The following is an 18,016-nucleotide window of genomic DNA, read 5'->3' on the forward strand; positions in this document are numbered from 1 at the left end:
CCATCAATGTTTATAGCTTTATAGGTCTCCCACTTTTTCATATTCTAGTAAAATTTGCTTCATATATATTTTTCTATTTCCTGAGTGTTTGTGTGGCCATGTTCCAGACATCTTGTTAGTCACTATAAAACATTACCTCCCAAGATGCCTTTGTTAGAGAACGGTTCTCACTGGAATATTTACAGGTAAGAGTCATAACAGTGAGTTCCATTTACAAACTAATCCCTAATCCTTTGCCTATTAAAAATATCAAATTTACATTCTAATAAAGCATTAGCATTTCCCTTGAAATTAACTATACACAGAGAAACATTCAATTAATGGTATCTAAAAATAGTTCCAATGATAAAACCTGGATTCTAGAAGATTTCTCTACATGAAATCTTACTCAAATGTCAGAATTCTAGCTGTCGTCTTTGTCATTTATTTCTTGTTTTACCTGTTGATTTTAATTATGATAATTAATTTCATATTATTTTATTTTTGGGTGATTTTAATTTGCAAAGCTCAGTTCTGCCTGCGCATACTGAAACCAAATCAGTGACTAGACAGGACTTTCCCCTTCATCATAACTGCTTTAACTCAAAAGTATCGAGACTTATTGATGAGATATTGGTTAGGTAAGAACACGTGGAAGTCTTACCTTCCACTTCCCTTGTCTCATGTTGTGAACCAAAAGAGTTGAGTTGTAAATTTTTCTCCTCCAATGTCCTTCATTTTGTTTTGGTGTGGCATCTGTTCTTGGTAATGAAGTTTTAGGCATTTTGTTTCAGTGCTTTCTGTACCGTTTTTTTTTCCATAAGCAGGTGTGATTTAGTTTCATTTTTCAGTCTGAAAGCCTTTTTTTAAAAAAAAATTATGCAAAGCAATTCAAGCATAATCTTTGTTTAGTTTCATTTTCTAAACAAAATTTTGCACTTGTCATCCTGTCAGCTTTCACATCCTTATGAACTGAATCACGGTGATTCTACATTTTATGTAAAGGGGACATTATTTTATGCTTTACTCTCTAACACGGTCTTCCTTTCTTTGTTTTCTTTGTCTTTCTCTTCTACCACTGGATGCAATGCACTGGCACTAGTGAACTGCAGCCCTCCCTTGACAGGGCTAGGAGTGCTAGTACCAACTGCTTGAGACCAGATACTAGTTTGCATTCACCAGAACGAGAAAGGTATAAAATGAAGACTTTCTTAATTTTCTATCATTTGTACTAGTGATTTTTTTTTCAATCACTTGGTTTTGTTTCATGTGAGTCTCACAGGTTTATTCATTCATGTTCACTTTGCTAATTGTCACATCTTCGCCTTATGATACACGTCTATGGAGAGATATGTGTATGTGGATCAGCCTAAGGGCCCGTATACACATATTTCCATGAATGTTGTTGCAAGTGGTGTGATGTAATTTGTAGTTGCTTCTGGCTGCTGCTTTTCCCCTTCTGTTGCTGTTTAGTTGTTTTATTTATATACTAAGGAGCCTTCAGTATGCTGATAATGTTTTATGGTCCAGTGAGTTATCTGAAGGGGAGGATCGTTTTTCTGTTAGTCCCACTGATAAACAGTATTTATAGGTTTAACAACAATCTTCCATAAACCAAAAACAAGAATTCTACTTAGGTAGACTACTTCCCTTGTGAATTTATATTCACTTTATAGCCAAACTACTCTTTGATATAGAAGTTTTACATTGAATGATATTTTAACAACAAAAAAAATTGTATGTTTGCCATAGATTTCCTGATATCTTAAAAAAAATGCATAAAAAATAATAAATAAAAATATATGTATGCATATGTACACACATATAATTTTTCTTAAAATATTTAATTGATTAGTAAATAATTATAATTTTAAATTAAATATTTTCAGTGATCTTTACACTGTGTTCTAATTGTGAGCAGCTAATTCTTCCATTATGATGGAACTTTGTGTTCCAGTAAACTTGGTTATAACTGATACTCTTGGTTATGATTGTTACCTCTTTTCAATTAGAAGTACTCCAGTGGGAATTTGCATACTAAGTGTACCAAGTAAAGAAAAATATTTAGTCATGTTGCTGTAACCCACTTCTTCAGAGGCTGCTTAAAGCTTTTCTTTAGCAATGTTTCTGGTCTGATTCTATTCATTTATTTACAAAATGTTTATACAGTGGACTAATAGGTGCAAGTACACCTACCCATTTTTAGTGTCTTAGTCAGATTCCACTAAAAAATCACTTTACTTTGTATTCTTTTATACTTGTAAAATTTGTAATAGAAAAAATACAATCTAACTATATTTTGTAATTTTTTACATATGTAATAGAATTTTAGTTGAAGTAACTATACACTGGCTCTTCTAAAATCACAATAGAAATTGTTCTATTTTCTTTTGTTACAGGTTAGCTCCAAAAATAAATACAGTAGTAGCAAGGAAAAAAAAATCAGTTATTATTGCCTTATATTTCTGGTTAGTACTAAAACAACGGTATAATAACTGAAGTCAGTGGACTCTTCTGACTATAACACCACTCCAACATTTTAAAAAAATATATCTTTATTGATTTCCGAGAAAGGAAAGGAGAGGGCAAGAGAGAGATAGAAACATCAATGATGAGAGTTATTGATCTGCTGCCTCCTCCATGCCCCCTACTGGGGATGGAGCCTACATCCCAGACATGTACCCTGACTGGGAATCGAACCTCAATCTCCTGTACCATAGGTCAATGCTCAACCACTGAGCCATGCTGGCAGGGCCACTCTAACATTTTTAATACCATCTATATCAGTGCTATCTAATAAAAACAAAATGCAAGCCACATGTGCAATTTAAAATTTTCTAATTGTCCTATTGAGATTAATTAAAATTAAATTAATCTAATACTTTACTTAACCCATAGGTCTGAAATATTATCATTTTAACATGTAATCAATTAACAACTATTAGTGAGATATTTTGCATTCTTTTTTTTTTCAATAGCCACATGTGGCTTGTGGCTTGCTGTTTTGGACAGCACAAGTGCGTTAGCATGCTGAAGACTACCTAGCATTTGTTCCCTCGTGACACTGAAGCCACAGAGTTCACAAATCCATGGGTTGGTAAATTTAATCTCAGATAATACCCTCAAAACAGCCAACCTGTAGAAAAATAACCTGGCCCCAGTTAACATATAGGTCAGGCCATCATGAAGCCTAAGTGACTATAGTTACATTTGATAGAAAAAGAAAAATGTGATTGAAAGCCTATATTCATTCCATACATTGACTAAAAAGAAATGTTTTATTAAAAAGTGAAAGGGGGCAGGAATTGGTATTATCAATGATTTTTAATTTTTTGGTGTCACTCTGATGCCAAAAAGGATATAAAGTGAGATAAGTTTTCATCAAGAAAATTACAGAAGTTGTAGATGCTTATTGGCTTGGTGGATAAGGTCCTCAAATACCCTTTTGTGCACACAGCTATAAGCAGCTCTGAAGCAGAACATAATAGTATCAACAGTGGTGACCTTTTTCTCTTTGGAAAATGCACCTAAAACCCCCCAGACAGGATGTGCAGAGAGTATGCAGAGGGGAGCTTAGAGGGTTTTTCCAGGTTACCTAATTTCTCTGATCGAACTGAGAGCTGCTTATGTCAATGCCTAATAAACACATAGCAGATAAAATGTTAGAGAAAATATGTTTAAAACCTAATCTCATATTCTTAATAACATATTTCCACAGCCTTGTGAGCTATTAAGTTTAAACAATGTGCTGATTTTAAGCCATTTTGATGAATATTTATATGCTGTTATACCAACTCAATGCCCTTTCCGAAGTGTCTTCACTAACTTTTAAAACAAATGAAGTTTAATGTCGATGATGAAATTGTCAAATCGGACTTAAAACCCATCATCATACTTCGCTAAGGATTTCAGTGAAGGAGCACCGAGCACAGTTGGCACACTTTTTCTGACAGAGTAGAAAGCCATCACATGCACCTTTTCTCCCTCTGAGGATGGTCTGACCCAGGTTAGCAGATGCGGTCTGAGTAATGCATGTAGAAGCGCCGTTTGCAAAGGAAGCCATTTAAGTCTTTGTGCACCTTCGGTTTATATTTTGTTTATTGCACAAATAGCACAATTACTACTGATTACCCCACCCCCATTCAGTCATGACCCATAAATCAAGAAATAATGAATTTATTTACAATAAAAGATCTAGAAAGACTAGTTACGTCCTACTAAAGACGTCTAATAAATAAGGACACTCCTCCGTCTTTTCATGAGCAAATATCCCTGCGTGTTTACAGGGAGGCCTGGGCCTGTTCTTTCCGTTTGTCTCTATCAGGGTCTGTCTGTCGGAGGTTGTTCCCTCCCCCTTGCTCCCTGACGAGGAGGGAGGAAGTTACAGGTCTGACACTGACCTTCCTCAGCTTTTAAAACAAATTATCACTTAAATATTCAGAGACACTGATTTCTAGAGCCACTGGAGAATAGTTTCTTCTCTCAGATGGTTTTATTTTCTTCCTTGATTTTCCATAAAAATCGTAGCTTTACTGACGCGCAACAAAGGACAGTCATTACTTACACCTCGGGTTTTTACCTCCAGGTAACCCTGCAGTCCGACTCCTGCTCCCTCCCACCTGCCCCTGTGCTGAAACTCCTCTCTAGATTACATTGGATCCTTAGTTGTCCGACAGCATCTTGCAATGTTTTACATTAACCACCCTGTCATTTGAACCTCTCCTCTCTTAAGCACCCTCTACAGATTTTCTTATGCCCCTGTTACAACACAGTCTGCTTTTGCAAGCATCTCTTCCTCTCCTGTCTCATAAAGTTAAGTATTTTCTTAGCACTGTCCTCAGTTTCTCACTTTTGCCCCAGCCATTCTGTCCCTGAAATTATATTTCTGTCAAAGGTTTCCACTCCAGTACATACGAAGACAACACTCCACCGTAACTGGCCAGGCCAGCCCTTTCCCCTGAGTATCAGGCCTAAATTTATAGTTGCCAGACCCTGTGTACGTCAGAGTTTAAGTCAAATTCCTTATTTTCCCCCTTACACACTTTTATGGCAAAATGTTAACACTTTCTAAATTTTTCTCACATATATGATGGTCTTGGCATGTAACCAGCCACAGAACCTGGAAATACTTCTCCTGCCCCTCCTTCATGTTCAGTGAGTCAGTAAACCCTATCAAGTCTCTTGAGAATCCCTTAGCCAGACCTCACCTTAATCACATTACAGCCCATCTCTGGTTTCAGTGTCACTAATTTTTCTCCTAAGCTCAAGTTTTTATTACTTTTTGTCTCCCCAGTTTTCTTTCAATTAAAATGAAAATGTCCCATTTCCTTTGTTATCCACTTAAAAATTCTACCTATTCTTCAAAAATGCAAATGAAATCACCATACCTTTTCTAAAACCTCGCTTAACTCCCCCCCAGGACTAAAATGAATAATGGGAAATTATTATATATGGGAAATAAAAATACATGTTGTATAATCAGTTATTTCATTTGTTTGGATTTGGTTTCTAATATAATAGTTCACAAATATTTTTATTTGTGCTATTTATGGAACTAATGATTCATATTTCCACATAATTTCTCTTAGATAATGGAACTACTTAGTCATGTTCTGCCATAGATATGCACTCTTGAAAGATGTGCACATATGAAAGTGTGTATATTAATTACACACTTAAACACATACACATTTGTTTTAAGGTATATCAGTGCTAGGGAGGAAAGCCACAAGACAAATACCGTTTAATTGCTTACTGAGGCCTGTCAGTTCTAATTCTTTTATAGCTCATCAGTGGGTCCCTTCACTATTATTTATTTCTTAGTTAAGGTTTTCATTATTTCTTACCTGTATTGCCACAAAACCTACAGTCTTATCTCACTGTCTACTTAAATTTTTACAAATATTTATTACTTATTCTGTACTATGCATAATTGATGTGCCCGTCAAAACAAAACACAACACAACCCTGTAGTTCCCTCATGCAAGGAGCGCACAGCCTGTTAATTCAGCCCCTCAGACCTCAAGGTAACTTTTCCTTTCCTATTCTGAGCCAGATGAAAAGGACTCCCAAGGAGTAGATGTTCCTGAATTAATGAATTTAGAATACCTGATATGATGTAACTTACAGGCAAGCTGGTTTGGAAAGAGAAATCGAGAAGGGACTGGTTTAGTTCAGCCTCAGGATGCATAACTGTAGTGTCGCCTGCCATGTGAGCGTCTGAGACAAAAATGACAGTTGAAGCTGTGTGTGTGTCGCTCAATTACAGGGGCAAAGTTTTGATTTTAGTCCTTTGGTGTGATAGAAGGAAAAGATAAGGAAGTTGCATACATTTAAAAAATATATAAAACATTCTAGTCTATTTGCAGCTCACAAATGTATGATATTAAAATGTATGTAATACCTATTATTTGGGGGAAAAATTGGGTATAAATTGATCCAACTCCCATGATATCAAATATGTGAGGGGAAAGCAAAGAGATTTCTTATATTGGTACTGCCTATCAGCATATTCAGAAGGACTTTGAGTGTGCAGGTGTACATGTATTATGCTAAATATTTCTTCGAAAATTGCCTGTTAATAGCTTGCATTCACATGTGCTTGTTTCTAAGTGTACACCTTTCTCTTTTGCAGCTTGCACTGCATGTTCAATAATTGTAGCATTTTTTCTGTAATTTTTTTCTTTACTTTTGTGTTTAAAAACAACACAAGGACTGGAATTTTGCCTCAGGAAGCAAGGTTATTCAGAATCCTGTTGAGTTAATAGTACTCATTACTTTACAAAAACACATCTATTTTTGTGTTTTCAAATAACAACATAAGTTTTAACACGACTGAATATAGCAATGTAGAAAGCACTGTAGTTGTAATTATTTTCACTTATTTCACTTTTTTCAGAAATATTTTTCTTTATTGTATTTGGAGCAGTAAAGTGAAGAGATACATTATAAAACATTCATATTGGATTAATCAACTGTTTAAATAATTTAAAATTAATGGAAAGTGTTTTTAATTTTACAAACATGTAACACATTTAAGAGGACTTGCCACACAGTTTTTTCTTCTGTCCAAATTCTGCTGTTGAATAGCTTTATTTGCTCTACAGCTTCCTCAGAGTCCTGCTTGAATCATGCCGAGCTTGTCTACCTCCTGCTGATGGATTAGACACAGGCTTCCAAGGGCCTTTCAGAATTGAGTACCAGCTGACCTCAGATATCCTGGCAGCACTTTGCTTCTTTCTCCAAATTGTCTAATACATCCAATAAGCCAAGTTATAATGGTATAAAAAGACAGCTGGATTTCTTTTTGAAACATTAGGACTGGTCCACTTTGGATAATTATAAAATCTTGCAGCTAGACAAGTCCTTAAAGACCATTCAGTTTTCCCTTGTTGCTTATGAGGAAGCCAGTATCCAGAGAAATTACCCTGTTCAGAATGTTCATATCTGATTTGTGAATTTTCCAAATCTGGCCTGTTCAGTCCCTTATTGCCACTTCTAAGTTTTTGACTAGTTGCTTCTAATTTGTGGTTATACACAGATAGAATTTCAAGATAGTTTAACAAGGAAATGAACCAAGTTTCAAACACTTATTTAACTGCTAATCACAAAAAAGTGTATTATTGTAAATGCCAAAATAAACAAAACCCAACTGATTAACCAACTGAGAACTACTTTTGCAAGTAAAGATTATACTTTTTTAAAAAGGTAATGCTATTTTAGCATGGCACTTATCTATATTTCTCATTTTTACTTACCAGTGTTTTTTACTCATGATTTTAAAATCTCAGTAATTAGTCCTGCAGTTTTCTCCAAGAAAACTTGTTAAGACTTAACTGCTAGCATTCCCACAAATTATTTATGTCATTGTTTATACACTAAAGAACATTTTCATTTTTTCCACTTAAACTGTTCCTACTTTGTATTAAATCTACACACCTCATCTTTGCCACTTGATCTAGTAATTTCAAGGCCTAGTATCAAATAAGCACCAGTGGCTTATTAAACCTATTTCATTCAAACATAAGGCATATTCTTAAGGATGCATCTTTTTAAACTTAAAGTGTATAGATAAGTATAGAAACACAAGTACATTTTAGAAGAACAGAATTACATTCAATATATTTCAAACACCTTCACAAATAGTTTTTTTAATTCACTTAAAAGTTTTCAGATCGTATTTTCTTACAATATTATAGTACAATTTGTTTTTCCAATGCTTGTAAAAGCGAAGAATAAATTATGAGCAAAGAATCTACACTTTGCCTTTTTGGGGTACTTTTCCAGTCCTATTGTTCCATATATTCTTTTATTTTAGGAGTTACTAAATGTCCTGTTTTTTCCTGTCTTGTTCATTGGGCAAACAGGGGTAGATGGTCCCCCTCCCTAGATAGGAGACGACCTCCTAGCCCCAGGATTCAAATCCAGCATGCATCTCCGGAGAATGACAGGTACTAGTCAACTCCTCCTCACAGACAAGTGGCTTCAAGAGGCTAGTAGGCCACCGAGTGAAGGATATGCGAGAGAAATGTTGGTTGTGACATGCTTCCTTTCAGGAGCCAGAGCCAGATGTGCTGTGATTCCATCAATAGGTGTACCCGCCTTTAATAAAGCACCTCAGAATTAGTGAAATGGGGGTAGCATGCCCGGAAACGAATGGCAGAGTTTAAACACAAGAAAGGTGATTTCAGTGGAAGAGTTCTGTTTTAAGAACGAGCATTTATTTTAGAGTTTTGGATTTCTAAAAACATATTTAACTATTATTTTGTTTCTGTGTAAATAAGTAAAAATTCTCAGGTGCTTTAAAATATGTTCGAATCTTTCCAGAGCCTGTTCTTCGTTATGTTAGTTGATGGTCTTGTTTTGTTATACATAAGCTTGTTGTTAATGAAGTATATAAGCTTTGGGGTATATTTATTTAAAAATGCCTGATCTAGAATAGACTGCCTCATTCTTATATATTTTATGAATTGTGTTTTTAAGCCAAATACTCTCAAGGGCTAGAGTCAGTCCACAAAATAGGTTTTTAAAAGTAGTTTCCTTGCCTTGAATTCATTTCACTGTGATGTACCCAAAGGACCACAGTATAGATATTTCATTGCTTGGTTTCCTTCTCAGTTGTAGCGAACTCAGTTCTCCTGTTTTATGGTGCTTGTTGTATTTTAATATAGTTCTTATCTATAAATATCTTTTCCCAGCTGGTCACAAAGGGTTATTGGGTGTTTTGAATGCTTATCTTTTGGTGTAAGCAGAAATTCCGTCAACATATTGGTGATATTTATTAAGTAGTTAGCATATATGGTATCTCAGAAATAGAACAACTAGCCATGCAAGCACACAGGTTCTTTTTTTTTAAAAAAAAAGTATGTGTGTATAGAGCAGAGTAATTGTAACCTTAGTTAAGAGTAGTATCATTTATTTTCTACATCCATAGTCAAGATATCTTCAGGGTTTCAATTTGAAAGAAACACTAAACACTGTCAGAACAAATTAATAAGTCATTTTACAAATATTGGAAAAGATCACAAACTGTTATTTTATGAAGACTTTGGGATCTTTTATCATGTTTTCATCTTTAAGACATTTACCTCTTAATATTGCTTATATGTATATATTTTGGATTTAAAAGTAATTTTTACTGGTGCTATCTGTTTTCTATCCTAAGATAGAATTTCTAGGACTAGAAAAATTAGTGAAATCTTTAATCTAAAAATATTATATAAATCTAAAATATTTTCAAATAAGAACATAAAATAATTGTATAAATCAAATAAAAATTTACATCCACATTACTACTTATTCATTAACAAATACTTATTGTGCTCCTACTGTGTGCACTATTCTAATGACTAAAAGTCACAATATCGTTTAGAAAAGCCAAGGTCCTGGCCATCAAGGAGCTTATAATTTCATTTTATAAAAAGCAATTCTGGAAGTCCTTTGGATTTATTCCAAAATAAGTGAGTCAATAGATTTCATCTTAAATAATCACTGTTTGAGTACAGGGAATTAAATATGATGGTTTTTGTAATGTGCATAAATAAAAGTTTATCTGGGCTTTTTTTTTTTTGAGCAAAATAGAAATCCAAAAATAGTTTTTAGTTCTTACATACTCGAGATGAAAATTAATTGAAAATTAGTTGTCGTTTAAAGACATATGATTTAAGGATAGATTATAAGATCAGAAATACTCCTTTTAGATAAGGTTTTAAAGGAGATTCTTACTAATATGTAATTCTGAATATATATTTTACTTTTTTATTATGACTTATTTGTAAATAAGTTATATGTTCAACCCAAAAACATGCTTTAAATGTCTTAATACTATGATTTATTACTGTAGGGAACAGGAAATTATTTGCAATAAGCTTTTATTATAGAAATCATGTGGCCATAAAAACAGGAGAGCAATTACTACATCAACAGATGCTAAATTCTTAGGTAACTATGTCAATCACTTGGCAAAACTTAACACTTGCATTTCACCTCTTATCAACTTTATTTACTCATTCAAAAGTTTCAACCAACTTGCAAATGAAGTGAACATGGCATCATATTTGGGGATAGTAAGTAAAGATAAGGTGACTTTTGCCCTAGGTACTGTTAGCTAGGAAAATATTCTAAAATCAGTGACAATTTATATAATCAGCCTCTGGATGTCCTTAATCAGGGGCATTATTGATAATTTGGAAAATAACAAGTAATAAAAAAAAGTAAACTTATGCTTAAGAGAATTTTCTAGTAAATTGGAAAGCATTTAATTGACCTCTTATTTCTCATTGTATGTGTGCACATACACACAGTTTTTAATGTATCATTTCTCCATAATTTAATTTCACCAGTAACCAGTCTTGATGTCATCTGAAGTGGTTCGTAGATTTGTTTTGAACTAACATAGATGTATTTTTATTTAAATATAGGAATATTTTCTTAAAGTTGTAGGATATTTAAAATAATAATGAAGAAAAATACATAAATTTATAACCCCAGGAAATGTTTCTGACTTTAAAAGTGTAGGGAAAATTTTCTTGCAGCTTTATTACTAAAAATGTTGAGGCTTTCTTTCACAATATCAAATATAATCCTTTTAATAATGATTATGGATATAACCATGAATAGCTGGTTATTTGGTAAACATAAATATTACCAAGTAGTAACAAGTGTATGATTCTACACACAGTACATCTACCCATTGTACAAGTGAAAAAGCACTTTAAAAAATGGTGAAACTTTTAAGAATCATCATTCCAAAAACAAAGTATATCTTTATAAGTGGCGTTATTTTAATATGTAAATAATAACTTCTATCAACTTGTGTATACATAACTGTTTATGAATCAGAATAAAAGTTAGATCAACTTGTGGCTTCACATTAACTAAGATTTGTGAGTAGCAAGTTAGAAAAAAATGTATTTTAATGTGCCCCTGAAACATCAAGGTTCTGATTACTTCTCACAGTTGAATCAATCACTCACATGTGTGAAAGGCTAACATCATCTAAATCAACTTTAAACCATTTCTGGTAAACGCTTTTTCAAGAAAGGCAATATGCCCTTTTGACATTTTTTTATACTGATCATTCTAATGGATGTGAGGATATAGAATATAATCTCATTTGGTACATTTTGAGATGTGTTTCAGCACTTTATTAGCTTGAAGTTGCTGACTTCAGTGTTTTGATTGGGAATGATTTTACATCAATGTACACGAGGTTTTTTTTAAGGATGCAATTTATTGGTGCGTGACTTAAATAAATACTGAAAATATTTGATAAAAAAACCTGATCTTTAGGACTTTAAATTATTGGAACAAGTAAAGTACCCACTGTGTTTAAGATTAATTCCTGTTTTGCTCTGCTAAAGTAGGCCTAATCTTTTTTTTTTTTTTTTTTTGCAAATAACCAAATTTGTGTAGTTTCCCACACTTGTCACTTTGTAGTATCCACTTGCCTAGAAGATTTTTTGACCCCAAAAGTCCAGAACTGAACCCACATAGATGACAAGATAATGTAGAAACACTTATAAATTCAGTTCAGTCGTTTCTGAGTGCTTCATGATTTCCTGTATTATCTGTGCTTTTAAAAATGTCCTTTATTTGAATGAATGAAGTGTACCTATATGTACTATAGTTAGTGAGTTAGGGAGTCTGTTTAATGGCTATAGTCATATACAGAAATATCAATAATATACAAAGGAGTAAATGCACCTTAATTGCATGTATCCATCTTCTCTACATATGAGCATTTTTTATTTAGGTAGAGTCTCTTCAGATTTAGTTATTTTATTCCCAAACTTATGAGTAAACAAGATGATAGAGATTTGTATTCCACATTAAGCCATCAAGGTAGTCAGCCAGAATATATATTGATACAGTCTTATGATAACAGTGATAATTATAATTAAATTAAAACATTATATAGTAGATTCTTATTCCTTTTTCCCAAAGCAGGACATATTATATTTTCATTTTATTATAAAAACAGTCTTAAATAATACTGATTTTAGGATTAATTTTATACTTTAATTGAGTTGTAATATCTTCAGAAAAGCTGTATTTACCAGTGTCTTCAGGGACTTGCTCTAGTTGAACTTAGTTATTGAAGAAGAAAGGAAAGTAGCACAAAAATAGGTTTTCACTATTACCTTTTTTTTTTCATTTATATATTTTATGAATCTTCACATTTAAATTAATAGAGAATAATAATTGAAAATGGGACTTCAAAAAGTTTAGATTTAATTAGGAACACCTTCACTTTTCTGATTATTACTCTTGCTTTGATTTAGTGATAAAATAATAATTGCTCTACCTTACATTTGAATGTAACTTTATAGCTTTTAAAGAATTTCATTTGTGCCCTGTGAACTAAGAAGCATAAGGCTAAAATCATACAAGTATTAAGTTGTGAAGTTAATAAAAAACTCAAGATTTCTGATTCTTGAATACTAACCCAAAGAAACATTGCTTATGAATAATAAAGTGATAAAAAATGTTAATAGAACAAAAAGCATGTTAAAACCCAAAATAAGAAAACATGATGGAAACACTCACTTCTGTCCAGGGATTCCTTCAATAAACATTAAATAATTCAAAGTCACTAGATGGCAGAGTGAGCAGAGAACCTAAGGACATGGGGACGTGATGGTGGTGTCCTCAGCAACTGATTACCTTGAATAAGTCATTTAAATTTTCTAGGACTTAGTTTTCTCATCTGTAAACTTACGTACTTATAGATGGACTCTCTGAAATCTAATTGAGACTGGAATTAGACACTAAAATTGATTCTGTGCTGCCTGTTGCATCATGATAAACATACATTGGGCCAGCAATAATGACACTTCATTATGCATAAGGCAATAACCAGAGGGCATTTCTTATTTATGGTGTTTCATAATAGACTGAAGCTCAGTAAACAGAGCAAAGTTTTATTTCTAAATTTATTTGATGTAAAGTGACTTTTATAGCCCTAGTTTTTTTACTTATTGTAATTTTTTAGACTCTCAAATTCCAGTATAATACTCAAAATACTACTTTTTTAACCATCCACTCAACAAATAGTTGTTGAACAGCTACTATGTGCTGGACATTGATGTTACACTAATAACCAGACACAGTTCCTGACCACAAGGAACTTAAAAGGACTAGTTTAAGGTAGCAGGTAGTTTATTGCACTTGATGTATTTTATGATACATGATTAATAGTTTCAGTGCTATAACGCATGCAGATAGGTTGGTTGTTCTAACCTTTCCTCTTACATAGCACAAGCTTCTATTTACTCCAAGAAAGAGCTGTGTTTAAAACATACAGTATATTCACAGCAATAACTTAGGGCTCAGGGTAGAAAAGACATTAGAATTCTTTATTTTTTTCTCTATTCTTTTTACTGAATTATTACAATTGAGTGTATATCGTTTTAGCTCAATTTGAGGATTCTTTCAAGTGGTTAGAAGAATTATAAAGACATATCCTTTGTAGAAATCTTTAGAAGAATCTTCAATAAAATAAGTTACATGGCTTTTGAAGACAAAAAAAAAAAAAAAAGAGCATTTTTAACAAGAAGGTTAAAAACAAAAACAATTAAAAAGTTTGATCTATGAACTTTTGTATGAATATTTGTAGTCCAGTTACGAAGCCTGGACTCTCACTTAATAATACTGTTATAGCACTTACCTCTTGCTGTTCTAAGCAGTGCAAAAACTACTACAAATCCTTGTTCTATGTTTACTACAAAACTACAAATACTACCATACCAATACCAAGTAATATTGATATATTTAAAATTAGCGAACCTGTGAGGCAGCAGTATTATTATTGCCACTTTGCAGGTGTAAAAAACAGGCACAGATAAGTCTAAGTGACTTGATGAAAATCACCCAGCTAGACAGAACCAGCTCTGAGATTAAACTGAGACAGTCTGACCCCAGCATCCAAGCTTTTAGCTACTGTGTTCCAGTGTCATTTATGCCACAGATTCAGTGTGTTAACTGGTAATATTATGGACTCAGTTCATTTCATGGTTTGACATGTAATAACTATGTGAGTTAGAGCAAATTATTTAACCTCTCAACCTCAACCTCCTATTAAAAAGGAATGAAAAAAAATAGTACCTGCCTGGCTGGATTGGTGAGATTAGCTGAGATGATGCAGATACAGTGATTATGCCAGCATTCAGCAAATTCTTAGTGTTAGATATTATATTGTCATCGTTGTCTTTGTCATCAGCATCATCAGTTACTGTGATTATCAATCTAATATATGAATCATTAAGTTTTAGGAGATGAGAAGGGGAAGAGTTACGCGTTTACAGAGAAAGTAGACTCACTTGAGTCTAGAAAGATTCATAGAAATGACATGGGGTAGCAGGAAAAGCAGACATGTTCTAAAAGATGCCTATAACCATTTTGTTGGGCAAAGGTAGAAAGTTTGTACAAAGGCTACCAGGTTTTTTAAATCCTGAGCTCCCCCACCCCAGACTCTTGTCATCTGACTCTCCTCTTTTAACACTTTCCTTTCCCGTCTCCTTACTATTGCTTGAACATACCAGGCACACAACTAACTTCAGGCCTATGCACTTGATGTTACCTTTGCCTGGAACATGTTTTCCCTGGATATATATATATGGTTAACTATTTCACCTTATGTCTTGTTAAAATGTCACCAACTCAGTGAGTCCTTCCCTGAGCACCCTATTTAAAATTGTAATCTCCAGCTGCCCCCAACTACTCCCCCCACACACATTTCTGACCCTTCTTGTTCTGGTTTACTTTTTGTTGTTAGCATTTATCATCTTCGAACATACTATATAGTTTACTTGTTTGAGGGCTTTTGTTGTTGATTATTTGTCTTCTACCAATAAAATGCCAATTGAAAGAGATGAGCAGGCCCAGAAGTGTCTACACCCTGTGAAGGCAGACTTTGTACTTTGATATGTGTCCCTGGTGCCTAACAGGGCTTGACATGGCACATTTTGGACACTAAGGATATCTAGTATTAATAAGTAAACAGAGTAAAGAGAAGAGAATAGATCTTAAAAGTTCTCTTTACGGAAAAAAATAAAACTATAAGCATATGTGGTGATAGATGTTGACTAGACTTACTGTGGTGATCATTTTACCATATATAATATCAAATCATTATGATGTACACCTAAGCTAATATAGCACTATATGTCAATTTTATCTTTAAAAAAGGGAAACAGTTGCCTCTTTAACATTGTTGGAAAGAAGGGATATTGGGAAAGAAAAATAAGCATATATTTTAGAAATTATTGAGATAAAAATACACATTTGTTTTATGGTTTCTATATTTTTTTTTTATACATGAGTTTCTTGACCACAATGTTTTATATTCATTTCAAATATGTTGTAGTCAGACACATTTTAGGTTAAGTAAGCATATGTAAGCTGCCTTGGGGAGATAATCTTTATATATAAACATTGTTTCTATGGGAAAATGCATTTCAAGTCCCAAATGTTCAGTGTACGTATGTACTTTGGGGACACAAATTGGGAACATTATTAGTTCTTTGATTTGTGACATGATTGCCTTTTTTAAATGCTATAAGATTGCAAAGGCATCTTTATGATAATTTTAGTAGTTAATTTAAAATACTCTTACTTATGTCAAACATTTCCCTATAGCATTTTTCTTCTCTTCATAATTTTGTGGTAGAAAAAAAACAAAGGGAAAACCTTCATAGCACCAAGTTTCAGCTTTTGAAAGTGAAGTCACTTCACCCCTTTGTGGTCTTTTAGCAAATAAACCATTTCTATCATCACATTTGTCATCACCAAGTTGAATTTGTTTACTCATTAGGAAAGGCACAGTTGCTCAGCAGGAGTCCCTGTTAAATCATTACTGTTGACTTGCCCACCTAGACCAATGGAATGTCAGCTTGTTGTCTCCTGTTGGCCAATTTGTGTCTTCCACACAGCACCAGTCCTGATTTTGATTTTGATTTTATTTTTAAAAGTACTGACTGACAAAACCATTAGGTAATATAGTTGCCATTTTTCATGTCTGTTGTTTTTATCATTGTATGATATTACCGTAGCTTTATTCATCATATATTTTGTATTTCTTTAACACTTCATTCCACAGGCACTCCAGAAAGTCTGAAAGATCTAGCATCCAAAAACAGACTAGGAAAGGCATTGCCTCTGATGCAGAAAGGTAGGCTTGGTGTTGTGCTGTGCGGCCATCTTCTGTTTTACTGATATATTCAGGGGTGCCTTCACTTGGATTTTACATAACACAGAATCATGATGTTGAAAGACATTCATGTAAATAAATCTCCTATGTGGGAATAGTGTCATTCAATAAACAACAGTGATTTGAAGGCAGCCCTTAAATCTTAGGGCTCAAGAAAAATCTCATGTGTTTATTTTAGCGATCATTCTGTTTATTAAAGAAAATTAAATCTATACCTATTTCTGTGAACATATTAAGACAATCATACTTTGTTTCTGAGATTATTTAAATGTTTACAATGAATACAGTACCTAAAATATGCAAATATTTTTTATTTGAGTACCTTATATCTAAATAATGCCATCTTTTTAAAAATTTATTTCCTACAAATGGATAATTTAAAATTTTACTTGTATGTTACAACCAAAGTTATTTGCTGAGTTAACATAGAAATTATAAAGATTGCTGGTCTTTCATTTGTAGTAATTCATCTAATTCTGCAAATTTTTTGAATATTTGGGTGCAAGGTATTTGTTTACATTTTTTACATAGTTGTAAGTAACACCAAAAATCCTATTAATGTATATTTATTAATTCAACAAGTATTGAAAGCATAAAGGCTGACATAGATATAAGTGAATGAGTATATTCAAGTGTCATAACAGTTACAGAGATGTGCACAAGATACAGTGAGAACACGGGAAAAAGTGGAGCACTGATGAGTTAGGAAATATTTTATAAACAAGTGTCACTTGTGCTAAATCCAGATACATAAAAGCAGATGTGAAGGGTGGAGTATTGCATGAGAAGGGAACAATATGAGAAAACACTGAGGCTTGAAATATCCTCTTGAGTTTGGGGAAACCACACCCATGTGGGGAGGGAGAATAGGGTACAGGAGATGGGGAAGAGGGCTGAAAATAAAGCTGGAGAAATCCTTAGAGGTTGTTACAAATGCCCTTGTGGGTCGTGCTACAGATGTTTACTTTCTGCTTTATTCCATGATCCATTAATGGGTGGGCTTTCAAAATGGAGGCTCATGATTGGTTTTCAGTTGCAAAATTATAGATCACTTTGACAGCATTTTAGAAGGCAGACTGAAAGTTTCAAGGGTAGATGCAAGACACCAGTTAGGCTGTCACAATAGCTTTGCTCGAGATAGAATCTGTACAGTGCATTGACTCAGTGAACAAACCTGTGCTAAACTATGTGCTAAGTATGGAGTAAAATAGTGAGCAGTCAAAAAGGAAGGCTTCCCAGAGAACATTACCTCTGAATTGGGGTCAGAAAAATGAGTAGGTATTAGTCACAGCAGAGGATGTGGGAAGAGGAGATGGAATTTATTCCTGG

General features: G+C 33.5%; 1 protein-coding gene across 27 annotated transcripts in view; it reads left to right on the forward strand.

Moving 5' to 3' along the window:
- RIMS1 (regulating synaptic membrane exocytosis 1) overlaps window positions 1-18,016 on the forward strand; it is a gene marked incomplete at its 5' end in the record, with an annotated part of 385,667 nt that overhangs the window by 270,005 nt on the left and 97,646 nt on the right. For 8 of the 27 annotated variants that reach the window (XM_081140460.1, XM_081140469.1, XM_081140465.1 and 5 more), the window contains 2 exons: window positions 1,082-1,171; window positions 16,577-16,648. The exons of 3 other annotated variants lie outside the window; for them this stretch is intronic. In XM_081140460.1, the coding sequence (XP_080996586.1) occupies window positions 1,082-1,171; window positions 16,577-16,648 (162 nt within the window). Of the gene's footprint in view, window positions 1-107; window positions 186-506; window positions 621-1,081; window positions 1,172-8,345; window positions 8,430-16,576; window positions 16,649-18,016 lie in introns of all 27 variants that reach the window. 16 more of the 27 variants (XM_081140456.1, XM_081140477.1, XM_081140467.1 and 13 more) reach the window with 6 other exon arrangements.

This window comes from Miniopterus schreibersii (assembly GCF_964146895.1).
Source record: "Miniopterus schreibersii genome assembly, chromosome: 6".
Taxonomy (NCBI): Eukaryota; Metazoa; Chordata; class Mammalia; order Chiroptera; family Miniopteridae; genus Miniopterus; species Miniopterus schreibersii.